This window comes from Cephus cinctus, unplaced genomic scaffold (assembly GCF_000341935.2).
Source record: "Cephus cinctus unplaced genomic scaffold, Ccin1 Ccin1_scaffold1146, whole genome shotgun sequence".
Taxonomy (NCBI): domain Eukaryota; kingdom Metazoa; phylum Arthropoda; class Insecta; order Hymenoptera; family Cephidae; genus Cephus; species Cephus cinctus.
The window spans coordinates 51,728-74,594 of record NW_014333641.1 but is presented as its reverse complement, the minus strand read 5'-3'; the positions used below and the strand labels follow the sequence as shown (position 1 = coordinate 74,594).

Below are 22,867 nucleotides of genomic sequence, written 5' to 3'. Positions count from 1 at the left end.
AGATGAAGAACGAAGAGAATGAAAGTTGAAGATTTACGAGTGTGCCGAGACTCTTAGCACTTCTCGAGAAGATAGTCAGCAGGATGGGACCAATAAACGTACTTCTAAAAACAGTATGGCGGATACATAGAGCAGGAGAGAATCTTAATGGAGGATATATATGTATAGTGTATCTTCAAAAAGCAAAATTACATTAGGATGTACTGAAGATCGATATACGCATAAAAAAAAAAAAAAAAAAATGAAAATTATATTTTGAAAATATTGTCATTTTTGGGGGATTCTTTTCGTGGTAATTTTAGGACGCGGCGCAAAATTCCAAAAAATATATTTCTCTTGGACAAAGTTTTGCCAGACCATTTGAATGGTAGAAACTTTTTCAAAAGCATCAAGTACGGCTAATTCAATTATTACAGGATATAGCGATAGTCACGTATTATAGGTAGGGTCACTGGGCAGAGAAACGTTATGGGTGTTGATGTCGAGTTCGCGTGCCAAAAAGCTATTACCCAAGATGCCTCTGGTAATATCCAATATTCGTTTGAACCTTCGTAAGCACCTAATACGTTCACGAGGGCATTGTTCACTAAATAGAACTACAGCGATCGTTGGCTGATAATAATTTGAGTTTTTTTTTTCCAAAAATAACAAATGGATCGGACGCCATTTTTAATACTTTTGGTAAGATGGATAAGTTTTTGAAAATTTTGAAAATGAAATTAAAAATTTTTTTTTGCATATCACTCACCGTGCAATCCAAATAATTGACTAGGTTTCGATTGCGCGAACCAACCGCTGTATAGAAGAGACGCTGAGGCTAAGGATGCTGCAGAGTATCCGGTAGGATCCGTCAAATTTCCTTCGGGGTACGTAAGTCCTGTGGCGGGATACAAGGCTCCGGTTAGTCCTGAAATGATGTAGGGGTTTTGAATGAAGAAAATTTATTTTGAATTATTTTTCGCGATTTTCACGAATTTTACCTGTATGAGCAGCTGGTATTGCCGTCGGCCGTACAAAATGGCTTCTGTCTTCACGCTCGTCTCTGTCTTCTTGATCATCCTCGAGATCTCTCTCAGCCTCCCTTTCTGTATCTTTGTCGTCATCTCTTCTCGCCGTTCTACCTAGTATACTGTCAATGGAAAATGCACTGGTCGCTGCTGCTGGCGATGAATTTCTTTGTTCGTTTTGTCCTCCTGGATATTCACGTGAATTTTCGCTACTCGAATCCGACACGTAACCCGTCGGTTCGTGAGAGGAATTCGGCGAGTTTATATCTTCCTCCTGGGTATCACTCTGAACACACACTTCGTGAAGTGTGTACATCTCATCGATATTGCCAAGAGTCCGTACTTGACGAAAATCCCGAAGTGCCCCGTGCATCTTGTCATTTTGATCTCGAAGTTCCATTTTTGGTAAAGTCATGAGTACCACATGTACGAGTATTGAGCAAATTTCACTTTGAATTTGTCAAAAAAAAAAAAAAAATTACACTGTCAAGCACTAATTTTATCTCCAATTATTTATCATCCCTTCATTGAGTGCACGAAGATCGGTGTAGCACTTGTGAAAAAAAATTTTTTTTATATAATTTTTAATAATCACTGTTAAACTGGGTTTTAATGTTGTATTTGTTCGTTTATTTCAAAATTTTTTGATTGATCTTTCATTGATGTGCCACGTCATCAGACTCATCTCGTACTAATCCGCAGCATCTTTCTAAACCTACCGAATGCAAGCACTTCCGAATGTATGACAGGTGGCACGTGTCTCGTGGTCCAGGAGGACCACCCTGCAACAGCATCCCCACCACACAGACGCTTCCAGGGGAAGCTTCATCCACCGTCCAGATTCGAGATTGGAGCCACATCTCGCACCTCAGCCTCTCCTTTTGCTCCTTTATCCGGCACAGACCGCCTATCCCTCCACTCTCTACTGGCTACTGGAGCACGCCACTGTGTGAGGGAAGGGGTCAAAGGGATGGGCTTTATTCATATAGGGTTAATGTTGATTTAGGGTACCACCATGTGTACCAGTTTTAGCTGGGTACCCCCGTTGGATTGGTTCAATTTTCCAATAGAGACTATAATCTTGAGTGGGAAGATAAAATTTGAAAAAAAATTTCAAATTTTTATTTTCAATCCTCATATACCTTTCTTCCAATACATACAATTTGGGGTTGTTTCGATTAATATTTTTTTTAGCAAAAATATTTTTGTGGACCTATACAGAGTTATTCAATAGAAACGCGTTAGGAAGTTATTCAATAGTTAGCGCGCTCATTAGAGTCTTACAGTAAAATCGTGTTCAGGTGGTGCGTTTGGGCTGAATATTCTGCTATAGCAATTGGCACTTTTTTCATTTTTATGACTTATGTCTTATGTCTGTCTAGGAAAATTTTTATACTTTTTTTTTTTTTATCAATTCGACTCTAGTCCGTGATAAAAGGGTTAATTTAACCAGGGACGATTTATCAAGAAGACAATGGTAATGGGTCTGGCGGCGGTTGCAATCTCGTGCTTTGAAAAGAGCGAATGATTGGCGAGAGTTGGTTAAGTGCGAGGTAACACGCTTTCGCACCTTTCCTTCGTCTTCTCATCTTCCTCCCTCTTGGTCCATTTCTTCTATCCTTCTTTATCCGTGTCGCGTTCGCCTTCTCCTAGTCTTTCTCCTCCCTCTATGACTGGCTCCTATGCCTTTACTTCTGCTTCTACCTCTACCGAAAAACCATCTCCCAACACCTGATGGCGATTCTGAGTGGCTCCTGAGATCCTCAGCATCTTCCAGCCTCTCCGCCCCCACGCAAACACACGCCAGCAAATAATATACCGAATCCCACTCTTTTTGAATATTTTACACGTTCATTTTTCGAATGCTGTTACTTTAATGATTGTGACTGTCATACTTGGTGGTGGATGAAAATTTAAAAAAAAAAAATTCATAATTTAATACATCTTTTCATTGGTCGCGTTGTATGAATACACGTGATTTTTTTGTTGTGATTTACAATATTTTTAATTATATTTAATATAACGCTTTCGTAATTCTTCATTATCCATATTGATTTTTACTGAGATTCAATGTCGAGTGGTGTGGAAAATTTTCGAGGAATAATTTTGAGTGGCATTTTTCGTGAAAAATCCACAAACGGGGTATCGGCTTGATGTTAGATAAACAGAGTTCTTTTTACATGGAACCCAAGACCATTTTCTGATTGGTCCATTCGGCGCATGCTTTTCCCAGTGTATCCGCCCTCTAACCCCCTAACTTGGGGGTTTGTGTCAGCAAACTAATGGTTCGCTCTCTTCCCCCTGAATGGTACAGCAACGTATAAACGCTTCTGGTGCTCCTGCTGAGAGAACGACGTGCAAAACCACGGCAAAACACTGCTTCACGTGTTTAGTAATACCTGGTGCAGAGGTTCTCAAAGAATTTCAGCCGAAAAAAAGCATCCCCGATCCAACCAATATTGTCCACCCCAAAATACCCAATACATCAATTAAATTCCCCAAGCGACGAAAACCCATGAGAACCAAAAACCCAAAATTCCCACATACCGAGCGATGGGTAACCCCCGAACCTCTACAACCTAAGAATTTAATACTAACCTAAAAGTTCCCCTTTGACAATCCTTTATCAGAACCTCCCACTGTGCCACATTCGAGCCTAAAAAATGGACCAACATGAGAGACTCTGAGCCTATAAAATATGGTACTATAATTCGCTTAAGTGATGCTCGGGTTCTTGTAAATAACATGGAATCTCAGCAACCCCAACCCTCAAGCCCCAAACGCCTCTAACATCCACTCACTCTGTGCTCCACTAGACGGTGAGGTACGCTTGCGTGCAAAAAGGAGTTTCGTATCGCCGTACACCCACTATATCGGTAGTATCGTTTATCGAGCTATATTGAACTACACCAGCTCCGTTTACGGTCTGAGAATGCCCACCATTTTCACGAGTAGCACTTCCATTAGTCTTCGAGACATCCCTGAGAATTTCAATGTTCTACCTGGTGTCCCGTAAATCGACGATGCTTTTGAGTTTCTCCAGTTGGCAACTGAAAAATAAGAAATAAAGGTAGCAGGGCAAAGCACGAGTCCTCGGAGCATAAAGTGTTTAAGAAACAAAATAATAATTCGTATCGAGATAAAAATCGTAAAAACCATTGAAAAAAAAGAAAAAGAAAACATTTAGTAACACGGTATATTTACCGATACAATGTGTGAATGGAAACTCTTTCCGAATGGAGGAACCGCAAAATTCCATCTAGTCGTCAGAAGGAATCCATCTTTTTTTTTCTTCACTTCCGGGAACGCAAATGAAAAAGCTGTGATTTCATGTGACTTGGTACCGGTTAGAGTCCCGTGAACAAATATTGAGTCGAATATGATGGAGGCCTAAAATAAAGTAAACCCAAGAATTTGTTCGTTGTCGCCGTCGTTGGTCGTGAAGAAAGGAAGCAGCGACACGGTGGATGCACACGAGCGTTCACGTGTCCCGAACGTCAAGCTTCCTGGAAATGTTCACGTGTCACGTGAATCCTTAATGTCTCTAATGCAAGAAGAACATAGATGCGTATTAGCGTCTGGTGGAAGAAAAAAATATAAAAAAAGAAAACAGAGAATTAAGGAAACAGAGACCTGCGGTGCGTGTGGCTCTTAACTGAACTGCGTCATGGCTGATGAAGACAATGTGGATTCTCATGAAGAGGAATGATAGAAATGTAATATTTTATTTGATGGAACAATTATTTTATATATATATATATATATATATATATATACCTTTTTCACATACGTCAACTATACTGTATGGTTTATCGATGATTTTACCAGGAATATTTTCAACGTCCGATGCACGCTGCGCCACGTAATTGAAACAATCAATCACGCACCTGAAGAGGCAGCTAAGGGTGAACTCACGCATTTACCAGGAGGAAAAAGATTCTCACCTAAACCAACCCCCATAGATATCACATATGACGCATAAGCGTGAGAGAATGTTCCCATGAAAACATCCTATACCCATGTGTGTCGTAGAGTGGTTGGTTGGTTAAAGTGTAAATGTTGCAATAATAAAAAGGGGTATAACTATAACCAAGTACGATCCTTAATATTTGTACGAGTCCATTTGATCCCTATGGCCACTATCAGCTACATTCAGAGGGCTGTAGAGTAAATAATTGTTATCAATAAATTTCGTGCCATTCGTAAAATTATATTTGATATGGATTTCAAGGCAATTTCCTTGTTACCGATATGGCTGCAGACACCTTCTTTACCCTTGGTGAAGATTTTTCGAAACTGGGGAATAACCCAGGGGTTTGCCAGAAACTGGGCGATTAATTTTCAAGCTCGGTGTGTAACTGGCAGCTATAGGTGTATAAATATAGCCACTCTCGCGAGATATTAGACAGGTGAGCCAGTTCCCAAGGGAACAAAGCCCCCATTACCCCATCTTACCACCCTCTGGATCCGAACACCCCCTCTGCTTCGGGCTCGAAACCCTCTTCCTAAAACATTCATAAGAGCGCTGTAAGTGGTTTTTAATAAACGTATTTAATCACGAGTGTCAGATTTCGTGTAAATCGTTCGGTACTGTCACCAGACGATAGGGGATTATGGACAGGAACATATGTTTATATATGTACTTAATATATTTACATATTGGGTTACTGTATCATTTACAGATTTGGTATTCATTTTTTGGTACTTTTTTTTTTTTTAATCTCACCGATATACAACAATTTTATATAATTATTGACGCGATCGACGTACTCCTGTGATTGACATATTATTATTATTTTCGTGTCAAAGTACTTTTAGCTTCAAGTATGTCGGGTACGTAAAAAACGTGACAGTTGGTACAATTATTTATGCGGGAACTTAAAGCATTATCTCATTCAGCAGCGTGTCGTTCTGCTTCCTTTAAGTGTCACAGTATTTTTCCTCATGTCCGGTTGCGAGCACAGAGTACCGTGGGTCTCTCGTAACTATTTAATTTCATAAGAAAATTCATTTTGTGTTATTAATAAAATAATAATAAAATCAGTGACGATGTTACGTTTATCGTGCACGTTAATTCTTTGCGGATACTTTGGTATTTACGCCGAGGAATGTTACGACGATGGGAATGAATTTTGTATCGATCAAAATGACATACTGGCCGTGGATCTATTGCCTGGATCACTTTTACTCATGGATCAATTATCGAAATTTCGTAACGGATCGAACGACGGGGTTAAAATGATTTCTGACGGATCGTTCTTCAAAGCTTTTGATTCCATGGATTATCACAGGTGACGACACTTGCGCTGTTGAAAATTGACTATTGAATTTAGTATTATGCCAATGAATTGGTTTTATCTGCAGAAAGAGAATGAACGAATATTTGTGTCACGGTTTCGTGGCAGAAGAAATTTTTAAGGAGGTCGGACCAACCAGAGTGAAACGTCGTCCTCAGTTGCCGTCGGAAACGTCATTGATTGATTTTTTGGGCGAAGAAAATATTACAGTTCACGATAAATTGTTATCGGACGAAGGAAGCTCAAAGTATAAGGATTGGCTACAGAGGTCCATTAATATTTCCGATTCGTCATTGTTGATTGCATTGATTTGGCGATGGACGAATAATAATATAATTTTTTGACAGAACAACAACGCTCGATGACATTTATCGTCATTACGCGCCAAGAAGAAGAGGAACGAAGAGTAAAGATGTTCGACGCGATGATGAAGATGACGATGAGCTTGATGACTTCGATGGCGAGGTGACTGGGTACGTCCTGCCAGCACGACTGCCGTCTGGTAAAATTGGTAATAGCTTCGATTTCCACGAAGGTAATGACAAGATGGGTTTCAATGAATTAGAATTTAAAATAATTGAAATTCCATTCGAAGATCATCTGACGTCACCTGCAGGGCACAATTTTCATCACGGTGATTATATCGGTCATCACGCTGACTTCTATCCTGCCATTCACCAAGAGGAGTATTACTATACTGCTCCGAATCATCATGACGACGATCATCATTATTATCAAAGACCTTCCTCATACGGTAAAGGAAAGGGCCATGATCTTTCGATAAAAGACTTTTTTGAAATTGCCTTAACGGCTTTGGCATTTTTGGCCTTTGGGCTTTTCGTCATTCAATTGCTGATTAACGTTACGGTGAGTTCAGGATTCAAGTTATTTATGCGAAATTATTCTATGATTTCGTTGTTTATTTTTATATCCCTAGAACGTCACGACCGTGACTGCTGCTTCTCTTCTCCAAGCAGACATCGACGGGACGCGTTACAAACGCCATGCAACGACTCGATCGTCATTATCGTATTCCGGTAACCAGGAACTGAATGAACTTTCCTTCAGAGTCTTGCGCTCGATAGAAGCTGCGATAATCGCCAATCAGGATACAGGAAATTGTCTCAGGCGAACGCTCTGCGTGGACAACAGACTTTCCAAAGAATACGCAACTGGTCAGAGAATCTGGGTTCCGGTGTGGAGGTCGGTTTTTCTTGTGCATCTGAAAAAGTCGGTAAATGTCGGTAAAGATGGGATTATTTTTATTACAGTCTGGGTATGAGCTGGATTTCTGGCAGAGTACTGGACAAATCACCATGGTCGGCAATGTTGGACTCTGTAAAAGCTTCGGTCTTGGGACTTGGTGGTGCAGATTGCGAAACTCTGTATCCGAACTGTGACCTCAAGAGGGAGAGAATCAAGAGGCGTCGACGTCGAAGGAAATGAATGAGAATATTTCAGACACTATATATAATATACGTTGAGCAACAAGGATTTAATTAATTTAATTAATATTATTTTCAATCGATATACCTTTTATCGGTCTAATTGACCGTTCGATTATTTGACGTTTCGAGCTTTGATTCGGATTGAGTAAATGTCAATGGAGCTGGTTCCCGTGGGATAGGTAACAGTGTGGCGTATCTTGATCCTGAAGGACTCACGTGAATCACTGTTCTATTTTGTCTGTCTTGCAATGGACGACAATTCGATAAAATTGGTTCATGGTTAAGATCGTTAATATTACGAAAATCTGCTATCTATAAGAAAGAGAAAAAAAATGTTATTTACTAAATTCATCATTCGTCAAATTATGTTTTACATGGAAACTTACCTGTTCCATTGATATTCCTATTGGCTCTCTGCTAATGAGCCAAAGTGCACTGTGACTGGAATGGAGAGTCAGTATGGAGCCCCAATAGACGAAATAGTCGTTTGTAAACGGCCTTAATATAGTCGTGATACTTTGTGGTATCAAGCGAGTCGACGTGCGTGGATTCTGTATGAATGGTAATGCCTTAATAATTCCATCCAATAAGGGATTGGCTGTTGACTGTAGCTGAAGAATATTTTTACATGAAAACAAAAAGGGATTAGGACAGTTTTGAAATAATTATAATAGCCGTGTGAAAAAAATGTTTTTTATTACTTTAAAGAAATAAACCAAAATGGCTATCCCGTCGGTATTTCGTAGTGCTACCTCTTGGGTGAGGTAATCACTTTTAAAATGAACCGCATGCAATTCCATTGGCAAACTAGATAACGACAGTGACCAGTAATCCATGGGTGTTGATGATTGATCTTTTTTTTTTATTTTTGAAATAAATAAAATACCAATACCATATTTTACCTTCCATTATCGACGGTGTGTTCACTTCCCTTCATGTTGGTTGGTCCCCAATGAAAATGTATTTGTGAAAAAACATAGTTCCCAAGAAACGGTCCATCTGCTATGAATGGACGTTCTTGTTGCCATTTGGCACTTAGGATAACTTTTCAACAAATCATTTACTGACATTCGGTTGGCTCAAGATTTTAGAAAAGATTTTATCATTTTTGTCTTATTACCTGTTTGTCCTGTATTTGTGAGCTTTAACTTTTTTGGCGGAACTTCGTGATTGTGCCACTTTAAACTATTCAATTTCATTACCAGCATTTTACTCATGTTCAGATCAATTGGCGATTCCAGTTTTGCATCTTCCTCTCCTAATTGCTGAATGAACTTGACCTTATTGATATTCTTCTTGTAAACGTCTATACGTGAGTTAGATTAAAATTTGACTTATTAGTTTAACATAAAAATAGAAACCGAGTCTATTGATCCGGTACCTACTGCTTTCTTCATGATTCCATTAACAGAAAAATGACTATTTTAGGATATGTAAAACCGATGACAGATCAGTGAAATCGTATACGATTCGATTTTGAGTAAAATTACACAAAATTCAATTGTCGAGATATCAATGAAGTTTCTCCCTATGGAGCTCATAGATTATAGTAAGTGGCTAACTTCAGATTGTAAAAATAAAAAAGTTCTGCTTGAGCTATTTGTCTATTGAAAAAGATGGATCACGGACGCAAGATTAAGAAACCTCCAAGTCATTCAAAAATGATAAAAAACCGATCGCTCAAGTATTGTACAGCTTTTGATCCACCCGTGATACCGATCGAGCCGGTAATCGAGGATCGAAGATTGATCAATTGGAAGAAGTGGCTGAGCGATCGAAACAAGCATTACGATCGATACAAATCGATCTCTGGCCGTCATCAGACCAATTTGATAATGAATTCCTCAGACACATATCGGCCTATTGTCGAAATGCGAGATCTGATGGATTGCGCTACCATTTCAGTTCCGGCAACTCACGATAAGTACAGAGGCAACCCTGCTTTTTTCAAAATGCCAAATTCTCTCTCGAATCACAATAACGACTGCCTGCCCGATGTGTTTGTAACGTTAACTAAGAGAGAATTGAATATTCTGCCTGAGCCGACTTACGTAGCCTTGCCGAGTCTGATAGAGGAAGAAAAAAATGTGGTATCTGAAAAAAAATGCGAGCCCTCCTGGAGACGAAGCAAATATTTGCAAAAAAGAGAAGAAGACTTAGCAAAAACGATATCAATGTTGCGGCCAAGCGAAGAGGAAGTGAAAGGGTTGATAATCAAGGGTGAAAAAATGGGCGTTGAAAAGTCCAAAAAATTCCAAAGATTGCCCGTAATAGCAATATCGGAAGGAATCGACGAAGAAATACAAAAATCGGCAACCGATCGATGCGAGTCTGTGATATTGCAAATTCAAGAACGTGAATTAATTCACGATAAGGATTGCACAGGTACGAAAGATGATCAAGACTCGCTTCGCTGGAATTTGACTTTTGAAACAGCCTGTGGAAATCGTTCGGAAGACAAGATTGTTCTGGAGAACAAAGGTACCGTTGTCGTCGAGTACCAATGGCGAGAAGAATTGTCCCCAGAGTCAATTGTTCCATTAAGAAAACGAAAGAGTAGCTTCTACTTCAATAAGAACAACGGACTGATTCTCCCCGGTCAGAAACTCGAAATATCAATTTGGTTTTGTACAAACGACCCGGGTGTACATTTAGAAAATTGGCGACTGGACACCGACCCCAAATTACATAAATCGTCCTTACTCTTCCGTTTTTGCGGGTATGCGTCCAGTACAGAATCGACGAACCAGTCGAGCAACGCGATAGAAGAATACTTAGATGACTGTATAAAGAGAGCGACGATCAGAGAAATAATAAACGATCTTATAAACAGCGTAAAGGCACCAAAGTCCAAAGAGCCAATATACAATAATATGTTTTTGTCAAGGGATCTATTCGTAGCGAAAAATCCGCTCTACTATTACCATTCGAGCATCGTTAACGAACTGAAGGCAATGTACGACACCGTAAGAAAGGACGATTGGCCACCTTGGAACTTTTCGCTAACAGACCTACGTGCTATTCTACTAAACATTACCAATCCCAATGAAAGAGAAGAGACGCTTCTAAGATTCGGCAAGTTGATTCGCGAATCTTTGAGACCCAACGTGTCAATTTACAACGGGAAAAACAACAAGTACACAGCAGTCTACAACATACTTTGTTCGTTCGCGAACAAATTTGAACGCGAGAGTGAATTCGTGAGGACGAATTACTCCGCGTTTAAGACTAAGCGGACGTTGCGCAACGACCAGAGCGATACATCGAGATCAGGAAAAGCGTCTACCTCGATATCCACGCAAACCGTAAAAAGTACAAAAAGATCGAGTCAGACTTTGCGAATACAAGAAACTTCGTCAAGCTTCGAAACAAGAGCAAGCAGTCGAATCTTGGAAGATAAAAATATAATATATGGACAGATGTACTTCGTACGGATCTACGGCCACCTTGAAGATGCGATCGATCAAGCGTGCGCGATGATAGATTCTCTTAACAATCTTAACGAGTTCGACAAGTGACAGCGGATGTTATCGGACGCAATTGACACGTGCGCTTAAAATTAATTAGGTCCTAGGAATGTATAAATCTATATCTAAGAGCTAGATCGGGTAAACAATACAGATTCGCATCAGCGAATAACAATTGGATGACACTATCGACTTAATGACACTATCGACAGGCTTGATTATTTACATTTATTAATCACTCCCCATCGTCAGCTACGTAATCGATAACTTTGTACGAGAATGCGAGTTCTCCAAAACGGTCGTTCTGAAGGATTCACCAAAAAAACAAAACAAAAAAAAAACCTGTAGATAACTTCAAGCTCAATGAAGATCAGCCACGTCGAAGGATCGCGCTAAAAGCCACAATTGTCAAGCGGCGTCTCTCGCGAGACACCGAGGAAAAGTCTTCGACCGAGGAGCAGCGTGTAGAAGAAGGAAAAGAAGTGGCGCGCGGATAAACGGACAGGACGTATACCGGGTGTTATCGTATGTCAATGCTACTGTCACAAACTGCGTTTATTTTTATCATTAATGTATATTATTTATTATAAATAAGTTAGAAACATTGAATTCATCTTGGGCTTTTTTTTTGCAGGTGTTTACATTTTATACACACAGAAAGAATACCCAACGTATTATGCTTTCGGAAAAAATGTATACTTTTCTCTTTATCCCCTCTTTTGACAAGAAATGATTTACAAATGAACTATAGCCACAAATTGCGTCATTCGCTCGCTTCCCCTCGTGTCTGTCAGGCAACAAAATTTAACGCCGCTCTAATCGCTCGTCACACCCCGGCCGCGTGTTCACCTTCGACGGAAAGAGAAACAAAAAATAAACACGCAGCCCATGCAAGCACGCATTCCCCATAAACACTCGTATGCAATACGCATTGTCAAAGAGATTCGTAGCTGAATCACGTATCCACGGTGACCGCTCGCAGGGCGCCCACGGCGTCGTCAAGCGTCGCGACGGTCAACTCGCGCGACCCGTCGCGCGCTACGTGCGGCAGGTGAGTTTTATTTTCTACCCCAAAAAGAAATTTACCCACAATTCACACTCGCACGGAGTCACGCGCATACGTATATACTAGCGCTCCCACGCAGAGAAACGCGCGCGCGCGCGCACACGCACTCAGCATCCTCCTAGTCGAAAAATGCATACACACACGCACATATACCCATGCGCGCGCGCGCATTCACACACACTCACACATCTCGTCGTATAATCGTACGTCGCACGTGCACCCACACGTAAAACCAAGCAATTATTATTATTCAATATTATTTGTTGTTATCTCTTAATATTATATTTTTATTCAATGTATTTATATTTCTCTTCCATATAAACTCAGTGTCTCGACTGTAGTGGGTTTATGACGTATGCTGCCCCGTGTGCGTGTGGCATCGGCTTCCGGTTGCAAGAGTCAAAGCGTGGCATTCGGACTGCACATGTCTGAATGTCTCGCCACCTCGTCCTCGGCCAACACCTTGTGGTATGGGGATAAAAGGAGGGGGGGGGGTCAAGGGTCAAGGTCCGGTTTGAAATTCTCCTCCGGAGCTACTTCTGTGTCGCAGGAATAACGAGGAGGCCAGGTGGAGGATATGGGATTCGATTCTGGTAGGGATGGTGTTTCGTTAATGCGCGAATATTCTCTGGTCCCGCGGATTCAGTTTGCACCGTTGCGACCGGAAGTACGCGCGTGGTCGGCGCTTTGGGATGGCGCGCGGTACGCGATAAAGGCGAATAATAGGTTCGTTGATTTCTTTCTTCTCTCTCTCCTCGAATTACTTACGAGGGGTTATCGTCTTCTGGTACGATCGCGGCCGGCTGCGGCAACGGTGCAGACCTGGCGTTTCACTTGGCAGGCCAGAGATTACAGGCAGCGGGCAGCGGGCAGCGCGCTGGCCAGCATGAGCGAGCGCTGGCAGTGAGCGGTTCATACATACGTACACTGTGTAAGGTGGATACGAGTGAGCGAGGAACAGGGGGAACGTATTTTGGTGCACCCCCACCGTATGCACCTCCCCGTGTTACTCGCTGCGCTTTTACAAGGCTGTGTCGACGGACGAGGGCTGCGCGCTGGACGAGGAGGATCCTGATCACGTGTTTACGAAGGCGGCGCCCGCGAGGTACGAAGAGCGAAGGGTCCGAAGAGGAAGTTCTGTGTAACGCGACTGTACGTGTTTACGAGGACTTTGTGATTCCGGCAAAGAGAAAGTCAGGATCAAAGGATTTTCATTATGGAGGCTGGTACGAAACGCGGAATGCAACTGGTGCAGCAGCCCTCGTTCAGTGAACGTCAGCGCAGTTAAGATCAGAAGGGAGAGAGATCAGGTGGATGGACCTGAGCGCTCTCCGCCTCCGAATTACCTATAAAGTCACATCGAAACAGATGCCGTTCCCTAATATTCTTTCTCTTTTTTCTTTCTCCGTAATGTTAAAGGGGGCGAGGGGGAAAGTTTTTCTTGTTGTTGCTGTATCTTTGACACTATTCTATCTTTCATTTTTATATATTATATATAACAATATTTATATGATGAATTGTGAATTTGAGTCACATGCAGAAAAAACTTTTAGTCGTTTCTGGCACAGATTAAAAAAAAAAAACAAAAAACACTTTGGCTTTGCATTCTAACGAAGGACTGCAATATAAACACCACACTAGTAAATGGCACTAGAATTGCTCTCACTTGTGTCACCGACTACTCGTGATAAAAGCTTTTTGTCCCCTTTCGGCTTCTACTCGCGCGCTGAGATCTCTCGACTCGAGACGGACATACGGACAGACAGGACGCGCGGCCGTGCTGCTGTTTGTTCTTTGTGGGTTGTTGTTGTTTTTTTGTTTCCTTATAAATTCTTTATATATATATAAAAAGAAAAGAAAAAAAATGAGATTGAGGCGATGATGCGGTCAGCCGGGCTCGATCAACTAAGCTAAGCTATAAAAAGGTAACAAATTCAACAAAGAGTACGAAACTAAATCAGTTTGTTGGTGTCGACAGTGAAAAGGTTAGGAAAGAACGTATAACGCTCAGATTTAAGTCCTTGTTTGTCGCTGGAATCCCCATACATATTTATCTAGCTAATGTTGGTACACTCGTGATGGGAGCAGCGATGTATGCTGGTGGCACCACAAGTCAGTGTTTATTTCTTGCTTTTGCTCTCCTACTTTGTTTCCTTCTTCGTTTCGTTTCTCCTCGTCTTCGTTCTTCCTTCGATTCTTCTTCTTCGCCTCTTCAAACATTCTACTTCCCTTAACGCTTGCCTTTGCCTTTTCTCTTCTTCTTCGTCGATCTCGTCGTTTTCGCTTTCCCTCGATTAAAGTCCGTATCGATGATGATGGGCTTTTCCTTTCTCTGATCTGGGCTACATGGAAACAGCTTAATTTTCACTCTGGCTATCGGCACGAGTTCCTCTACACCAGATTGTATTCCTTCAAGTTCGATTGGAGAATTGTATCTTTCACCGCCGCGAATACGAATCTGATGTTTTCCGTATCTGCGAAGTAATACAGAACAATGGGTTAGATTGTGACATCGAATCCTTAGCTTTCTATGACACCATGACGTAACATCCGACATTTTTAAAAAACCACCCTTTTTTTTTCACGATAGCAAAAGCCTTGAGGCGTGGATAACGTCATGGTTTGATCATACTATTCTTTTTTTTTTCGCTACTACAAAAACTCACCTCAGAATCCAAAGATGCACCATGCAAATAGCAAAGATCATGCGGATTATAAGCAAAATTAATGTTGGTTATCCATCGCCAAAGCACGAACGATCATGTATTATTTTTCGAAAAATCATCATTTCTCTGTGAGCGTGTTAGGAGGGCTTGATGATTATTCAATGGTCCAACACCGAAGATCAGTTTGGATAAATTTTTATTCGACTTCAAGTAAATAATGACATCAGATATGTCGGATACAATTCTCGTTATTTACGTGAGTTAATGGAATAGTGAATTATAATGACAATTAATAGCGACAATAATGAGAGTTAATTAACGAGACATGCGATATTCGAAATATATTATAAACGGGGCATCATGTAAGAGTTTGTAATTTTACACGCGATACACAGAAATTGCCTACCGATAAAGCTTTGTGCAAAAGTGAATTATTGCCTCTGGTAATGTTACGGATAGTCGATGTGTCACGTCAAATTTGGATAGTTAAAAATTAATAAAAATCACTGACCACCATAGACATGCTCTGAATTATTGCCAAACTGTAAACATCAGGAAATAATGGCATTCGTGATTGAAAAGAAAAATCTATTTGTCACAAGTTTCACCACGATTGGCAGTGCCTACTTGTCTGTTGCGAATGAAAAACTGTTTCTGTTGCAAATGGCATACGATATTTTCGTGTGTCGTGGAATACGTTGCGATAAAGAAAAAAATAAAATGCAACAGACAGCGGTAGGCAGTGAGATTACGCAGGTAAAGCAGCTACGAAGAACCGCCATGACGTCACACATGATTCGAGTGCATCATTCGAAGTCGCATTTTTTTTTAAGCCAAATTAAATTCCTTAAGTGCACTTTGCATGATAGTGTCCTTTACGGCGCAAAACACAAGCTTGATATTCTCCGTGTCTATGAAACAGTTCCACATGTGCAGCATGCAACGTATCACATAAGAAATTATTAAACATGAAAATAAAGAAGAATCAAGAATCATCGAGGAGAACCAATGAAAAGTTACGTGACAAAAATTGATTTTCTAAATCCATATATCATTTTCTCATCAATTATGAGAGACAATTCTTTCACGGTATTCTGTAAAATATGACAATTTTTGTTTTTACAGTCATGTACTACATTGGTTTTCCTATGATGACGTAAAACAGGTTTCAATGAAACTTAACACCTTAATTATTAGTAAGGATAATGTTATGGGTTCGATACTGATACACAGGGGCAAGCAATGTTACAGCAGATACATGCGTATAAGGCATCTTCGGTGATTGCAGCTTATGGCCTACCTGTGGCGCACGTGAAGTGGGAATAAATAATCTTCTCGCTATCCGGATTCAAATCAACAAACATCCTCAGAATGAATTCTCTAGCCGCACCGGCCTCCCTCTGTGGGCCTGCAGAATATAGTAAGCGTAGGAGATGGCATTACGTCTACGTAAAATGCATTGATGATACAAGAGCATAACATTTACCACTTGTAGATTTTTGTTTGTATCCTACAAATACATTTATAATGAAATCTTACAAGAGAATAGCCTACGAAAGGATAACAGGAAGAACTGGAATTTTGGTATCCTGTGGTTTACAGCGGAAGAGAGTACGAGGGGAAAAATAGCAGTGATCGAAAACTATTGCTTTCAAGATACATTACAAAAGGATGAAATTTTGTGGTTATTCATCTTTCCAATGTTGTTCGCAGTTACTTATTCTAGATTCAATATGTGCATCAAGGGCAGCTTATTGAATTATGTTTGGTGATATAGAGGAAGCCCTTCGGGGGCACTGTTAAGAAGCTTTGCACCCTTGCGTAATAGTTTGAAACTACTCGATTAGAATTACTCTGAGAACCTTTACCTTCCGACATGAAGAAACATTTACTTCTTGATACATCGGAGTACTTTTTACTGTGCCTTTTAATTACTTCTCATTGCGTTTATCGTTATCTGGCAAAATTACTAGAGCAAATGATATCTACTTTTTTTCACTCGGTACCAGTCGTACTTTAACAGACCTGTCGCGGCAGTGAAGTGAGAGTAGCACATGCGGTCAGGATCAGGATTCGCACTGAGATACACCTTTAAGATGAATTCCCTTGCTGGTACGTCTTGCTGTTTAGGGCCTAGACCGTATAAAACTCTATTCTTTACTAACAGTAAAAACCGATCGGTAATAAATAAAATTAACATGAATTAAATTGGCGAGATTACTATATTTCTCTCGGAAAGGAAGAATAGGAAAATCTTTGTATTATTATAACCTAATTTCCCATACGATGGACAGCACCTTGGAGAACCTTTGCATTGTTATTGCATAGAAACGACACGCGGTACGAGACACTATTATTGGTCTTAGGAATATATGTTTTCTTAAATAAGATGCATGTAAACTTACCGTCGTACTCGGGAAAATAGTCGACGAGATGAGAGTACATTATTTTCTCCTCAAGCAGATCTTTCTTGTTTAGGAACAGAATAACGGAGGAGTGCTGGAACCAGGGATATGTTATGATCGTCTTGAATAGCGCCTTACTTTCCTCCATTCGATTCTTAAAATGTGAAAGGGTTTGCGCATTAGATTATTATAATCTTCCAAATAAATCTAGAACGTAATAATGATACTATGGACGTACCTCGTTTTCCGACTCAAATAGAATTTGATCGTATTCACTTAAAGCTACTAAAAATATGATGGAAGTAACGTTTTCGAAACAATGGATCCATTTTCTTCTCTCTGATCTCTGTCCACCGACGTCTACCATCCTGTAAATATTAATTGAATCAATATTATCATATATTTTCGTGATAGAAATATTGGATTTTAAAGCATCCACCGATTTCGTTATCGCGTTCTAACGTAGACGATTTACGTTATCTACGAACTGTCGATGAAAGTGATAATTAAGTATCTATATAGATAGACTGTTACTTTAAATAAAGATATCTGACACAGACTGATACACGGTGAAATTACATACCAAACCATTGATATTAATCGATTAAAAAGTTAACAGTTCATTCGATTAATCTCTACTTTAAAATATAAATTCGTAAAATTCCTTTCAGCAAGTACATATAATTAATAGGTGGTACACGAATATGCATGCGTTTCTTCCCAAAGTTTCTAAGTAACAAATAAATTTATCATTGTCAAAAAAGGGGATGCATTCAAGGAACATATTAATATTTAATATACATGCAGCACATGTGCTACAGAAATTATTTCTTGGACAACCAGATGCAACGACATAAATTGTGCTTAACGCAGTAACCGCGCATTGTCAGAATGATTCCAAAAACTGTCATTCGCAAAATAAGAATAATAGAATAATCGAATCAGCATAATAGACACGATTAAAAAGACATACAGATATGTGTCGAGATTAAAAAAATTTAATTTTCAACAACCCGCTACCATACGACTGTAACGACACGTAGAAAATGAGCTATTGCGCATCGGCACGTAACATGAATATTAAAGTTTAAAAAAAAAAAAAGAAACTGGAAAGTAAACATGCTTGTGTCTATTATAAATATTTTTCGTTTAATGATACCCCAAACATTTAATGCTCCATTCCAGAGTGATGAGACATTACCAAGTAAAAAAAAAAAAAGAAAATGAAAGATCATTAATGAGTAATATCTCGAAGCGACATTTCTTTATATCCCATTAGTAAACTAACAAAAATCTGACTCCCATCCGTAACCACGAATTAGTGAAGTACGTTACGGTGTTAAATAAAAATAATATATAGATATTATATAAAGTATAAGGTGCGTGTGTTAGTACCTAAAAATGATGGAGTCCAGATCAAACGGGTATTCTATAATGCCGGTAGTGGGAGCTCGAGCCCGGAGAATGTCTTGCTCGGTAGGGAGGAAGTCAGGCTTTTCAATACGGTCTAGGTCACTAAGATAACTGCAAAACAAACCAAGCCACAGTCTTGATGGTGCATGCCGTGCAAATATTAAGGGTGATTATTTGAAATATAAAAATAACAAGAACGGTAAGCGCATGCCGGATCACTCGGGTCGCCTGTAAGAATGACGCCGTATTCCAAGAGACTAGAGATTGCGTTAGCTGGTTTAACAATACGACAAAAATTTCCTATGATTGTCATTGACGAAAAGTTGCATCGTACTGCGAGTACGCGAATCGGTGCTACGAAATCAGTAGAATTTGGAATTTGGGTCGTGGCCTCGGTGAGAAAGTAAAATAAGTCGAGGACACGAATAGTGAACGACGGTCGTACACAACTATGAAAATTAGTAACAGTGAGTCACAACAGAGATGCAGACACGATGCAGAGAACCGGATGCAAGTAGTTCACAGGAGCAGGCAGCTCTTCTTCGTCCCTTCGTGCTCTCTCAGACATACCTAAACCGGATCTCTTCCAAGTCAAAAGGATATTCAATTATACCAGTGGTGGGCACTCTCACGCGAAGAATGTCCTGTTCTGTTGGGAGGTAGTTTGGTGCCGCCACTCGATCTATTTCCATCAGGTAGCTGCAACAATTCTTTATCAATATTCTGTTTCACGCTGATATATCGCGAGGCCCAGCACGAGTGACTCCGGAGAACCACAATGAAGAAGGAAAGAATGGAAGTAAAAAAAAAAAAAATAGCAGATCGATTTTGAACCAATGAAAAGGACACTGCCAACTTTACATGGTGCCCCATAAAAATGGTCAGCTCGCAATTTGTCAAGAATCAAATACACCAAAGGTTATATCGAACTTGAGCAAAAGTGTTCGGTGCTTAGTTTAATCCTGTAAAAGAATGTTTAATCACGTTTATGATAATCGAACGCTGCCAAAGACAGTCTTCTCACCCTTGACTCATGCAGATTAATAATTTACATTGAAAACCTCATTACACCGTGTCAGCGAGTGACAGCAGAGGCCGTACTTACTATTTGGCAGAATCTGTCAACTGGTACTCCCGCCGACGGTCGTAGCATTCCTGAATACCAGCATCTGCCCACAAGTCTTTTATGGCCTCTACGTATGGGCTTTCGAATGTCGTGACTGTTTCGAAGTCCACGCTTCGTATAAGCTCTGCCTTTTCCTAAATCAAGAGAAGACACGTGTCAATCAAATTGTCTTAAGTATATAAAATTCCAGGTAAAAGCATGAAATTCTATACTCACTATATTCGCAGACTCCGCATACTGAATCTTGAGGAGGTCCATTGCCCGGATCATGGACTGCATCGCCATGAAAATATTTTGGTAGACCAGCTTGATGAACCCTCTCTTATCCTCGTCCGAGTATCCAGATCCATGGATAATTCTCATCTGCTTGATGAATGTAGATTTGCCCGATTCGCCGGTGCCTGTAACCGATCAATTTTTTATCATTAGCCTCATTGACTTTGCACTATGTTTTTTTTATCAGAAAACTGACAGCCGACGCTCAGCAGTGAACACGTGGAGGAGTTAAGGGGAGGACTTTTTAATATTCATAGATACAAATTGTCCATGCACTACTTCGGTCACGTGTACGGGAGACGATAGAATTTTTTCATCAGTTAAAAAAGCCATCTGTCCTCGGACACCTGACAATGTTACCATATTATATTAATGCGAAGTGTACTTTTTTCGAAATCCAATTTCACCAGGATGCAAATTGACAAAGGTGACGTTCAGCGTTCTGCGACTGTTCAATTTTCCTCTTCTCGACTTGCCATCCGTTAATACAAAACGCATGACGCTAATCGTATATAATCTTTGGTAGCTAAATGTATGTCTTAGGAATAAATGGGCTTAGCCTTAATTATTTTACGAGACGTTGCGCCAACTAGATCATGCTTTAAAGAGCTACAGCATTTAAAGGCTAGCACCAATTTAAATCCCCTACAACGCACGTGTTAAATAAGCCCAGAGCTGGCACCATTCATATCCAGCATAAAGGAGCGATTACAGTGTTAATAGTAATTGGCCATCGCTGTCCATACAGGGTTCGTCTTGAGGCAGTAAATGTCGCTCGACTGACATTTATTTTATTGCATGGAAAAAAAAAAAAAACAATGAAACAAAGAAATCGATCGTGCCTTTTCTAACGCGTTGGAGACTGGTTTGATAAGGCGAGGAAAGATTGCATAATTTTTTTAAATATCCAAGTCCAGGTATGTTTTGTCCAAGGAATTAATATCAAAACACATCGGCATTGCCCAGGCGATGTTACCGATTGAAAAGTTGCGAAATAAAAAAAATTTCTAATCGCTGGGACAAGCCGGATTTTGGATTTGGATCGTACACACAATGGTATCGTTAAGCGGGTAATTTCGCAATTTCACGTCAATTTGCAGATCCTTTCGGCAACGATTGGATCTGCCGGTTCGGCCAGGTCCGAGATGCAGTTGCACGTGGGGTAAATTAAATAAAGGATACCGGGAAGCTGCACCGCATTTACGGTAATCAAATGATTACTCATCGCGTGGTTGATAAAAATAGCGAAAAAAAAAAATCACCGCACGTGATAAAAAAAGTCGGGAATCACATTGAGAGATGAAAACAAGTAAATAAAGGAAATCGCAAAAACCGCATGAAAAAAAAAACCTCCAAAACATAATAATATACATATATATATATGAATCATGAGATAAAATCATATTAATTACGAGTTAGGGATGCACGGGGAAGTACAGGGTTTTCGAAGAAAAGAAATGACGAGTAACCGGTGTCTCCGGTACGGAGCAAAGAGCTCGTAGAGGAAACCGCCTGTACGAGCCACACGAGTAAATAAGCCCAAAGAGACGTGAGCGGCTATATATCCCATTTCCCGTGCGATTTGCATTTAAATTTGAGAAAACATTCCCGCCGCCCCTCCTCCTCCTCCTCCCGCCCGTAATAATACGAAAGTCCAGAGGACACGCTGAATTCACAAGATACCGCTGTTCAATAATAATAATCAATTATTTAATCATCCCCATATCCAGATCCATATAGGAATCTGATATCCCGACGTAACTCCTACGCGACCTCCTGCAAGTCCTTTCCTCCGGGATACGCGATATTGAATTTACAGAAGAGTCTACTACGACGGCACGAGCTACGGAATGGCATCGCCTCTCACGCCCAGCCAACCAGCTCGAAAGGCGGCGGCCGACCCGGTGTTCCAAACAGCGCGGTGCGATCGGTTCCCTCGGGCAATTTTCGCAGAATCGTCAAGCCCCAAATTGACCGCCCGATACCGAGAAGACTCGTGAACGACAAGCCCGTGTAAAAGTGCCCTGGGTTAGACGGATAAGAAGAGAAATGGAAATACGTGAAAAATCGGTGAAAAGAAAAAAAAAAAATACGAAAAAGAAAATTATCACATACTAAATTACCATGCACAGACGTAAAATTGCGTTAAAATAATTTTTATGTCAAAATTTCATAAAATCACCGTAAACCATTGACGAGTGATGCCGATGAGAATGAAGGTTTTACGAAGTAATGCGTACGAGAGAGACAGACAGAGATAAATAAATAAACGTAGAAAAGGACATCGGACGTTCGTTTATAGGGCGTCGCGCGTGTCCGGAGCAACGGGAACGTCGCGATGCCGTTGCCGACGTTGCTACGCGCCGACGCCGTCTGCCATATACACGCACGTTACACATATACGTAAAACGTGCGCAGCGCAGGTGGCGTCGCGGCGGCGACGGATCACCTCCGTCCTCGAAAAGCATGAATGAAAGCGGCCGCAGGCTGCGCTGCGTGCCAGCCATAGCGTCGTACCACGCGCGAATCCGACGTTCGCACACGCGAGCGACCAGAGTCACCCTCTCGCTCGCTCCCACCAGCTCGAACTCCATCTCTCTCTCTCTCTCTCTCCCCCGCATCGCCAAACCACCCACTAGCTTTCCCAAAGTCCTCTCTCTCCCTCATCTCAACACTCGCCCAGAGCCCCCCCCCCC

At 40.7% G+C, this 22,867-nt stretch overlaps 5 protein-coding genes across 15 annotated transcripts in view; 2 read left to right on the top strand and 3 right to left on the bottom strand.

Annotated features, from left to right (window-relative positions):
* Positions 1-4,348, bottom strand: part of LOC107272236 (homeobox protein engrailed-1a) — an 8,405-nt gene extending 4,057 nt beyond the window's left edge. The window contains exons 1-3 of the mRNA XM_015749180.2: positions 4,212-4,348; positions 981-4,057; positions 749-907 (exon numbers count right to left, since the gene is read on the bottom strand). Of these exons, the coding sequence (XP_015604666.1) occupies positions 749-907; positions 981-1,422 (601 nt within the window). The 5' untranslated portion in view covers positions 1,423-4,057; positions 4,212-4,348. The remainder of the gene's footprint in view (positions 1-748; positions 908-980; positions 4,058-4,211) is intronic.
* A 1,642-nt stretch (positions 4,349-5,990) lies between these two features.
* LOC107272229 lies at positions 5,991-7,828 on the top strand. Of its 2 annotated transcripts, XM_025089585.1 has the most exons (6): positions 5,991-6,298; positions 6,372-6,572; positions 6,652-6,839; positions 6,900-7,171; positions 7,242-7,507; positions 7,576-7,828. In XM_025089585.1, the coding sequence occupies exons 1-6, from the start codon at positions 6,057-6,059 to the stop codon at positions 7,748-7,750; spliced, it is 1,344 nt and encodes a 447-aa protein (XP_024945353.1). In that variant the 5' UTR covers positions 5,991-6,056; the 3' UTR covers positions 7,751-7,828. The 2 variants fall into 2 exon arrangements, with proteins under 2 accessions (XP_024945353.1, XP_024945352.1); XM_025089584.1 differs by having other exon boundaries at positions 6,652-7,171.
* LOC112495025 (carbonic anhydrase 1-like) lies at positions 7,392-9,273 on the bottom strand. Of its 5 annotated transcripts, XR_003061144.1 has the most exons (8): positions 9,134-9,249; positions 8,873-9,058; positions 8,655-8,796; positions 8,454-8,559; positions 8,139-8,363; positions 7,838-8,064; positions 7,620-7,698; positions 7,393-7,526 (listed from the first exon to the last, which is right to left on the bottom strand). XR_003061144.1 is itself a non-coding variant. In XM_025089595.1 (7 exons), exons 1-6 carry the CDS (start codon positions 9,147-9,149, stop codon positions 7,849-7,851), a joined length of 891 nt encoding a protein of 296 aa, XP_024945363.1. In that variant the 5' UTR covers positions 9,150-9,249; the 3' UTR covers positions 7,392-7,526; positions 7,838-7,848. The 5 variants fall into 5 exon arrangements, 4 of the variants coding, with proteins under 4 accessions (XP_024945363.1, XP_024945365.1, XP_024945362.1 ...); XM_025089595.1 differs by lacking the exon at positions 7,620-7,698 and having other exon boundaries at positions 7,392-7,526; XM_025089597.1 differs by lacking the exon at positions 7,393-7,526 and having other exon boundaries at positions 7,639-7,768; positions 9,138-9,273.
* A 69-nt stretch (positions 9,274-9,342) lies between these two features.
* LOC112495024 (MYCBP-associated protein-like) lies at positions 9,343-11,787 on the top strand. The gene has a single exon (XM_025089575.1). It carries the CDS (start codon positions 9,369-9,371, stop codon positions 11,268-11,270), a length of 1,902 nt encoding a protein of 633 aa, XP_024945343.1. The 5' UTR covers positions 9,343-9,368; the 3' UTR covers positions 11,271-11,787.
* A 12-nt stretch (positions 11,788-11,799) lies between these two features.
* Positions 11,800-22,867, bottom strand: part of LOC107272253 (guanine nucleotide-binding protein G(q) subunit alpha) — a 20,971-nt gene continuing 9,903 nt past the window's right edge. The window contains exons 2-9 of one of the 6 annotated variants that reach the window (XM_025089590.1): positions 20,112-20,296; positions 19,875-20,029; positions 19,340-19,468; positions 18,752-18,880; positions 17,595-17,724; positions 17,357-17,510; positions 16,252-16,359; positions 11,800-14,759 (exon numbers count right to left, since the gene is read on the bottom strand). In XM_025089590.1, coding sequence (XP_024945358.1) covers positions 14,677-14,759; positions 16,252-16,359; positions 17,357-17,510; positions 17,595-17,724; positions 18,752-18,880; positions 19,340-19,468; positions 19,875-20,029; positions 20,112-20,296 — 1,073 coding nt within the window. In that variant the 3' untranslated portion in view covers positions 11,800-14,676. Of the gene's footprint in view, positions 14,760-15,130; positions 15,863-16,251; positions 16,360-16,976; positions 17,085-17,356; positions 17,511-17,594; positions 17,725-18,751; positions 18,881-19,339; positions 19,469-19,874; positions 20,030-20,111; positions 20,297-22,867 lie in introns of those variants that run through there. The other 5 variants (XM_015749245.2, XM_015749242.2, XM_015749241.2 and 2 more) reach the window with 5 other exon arrangements.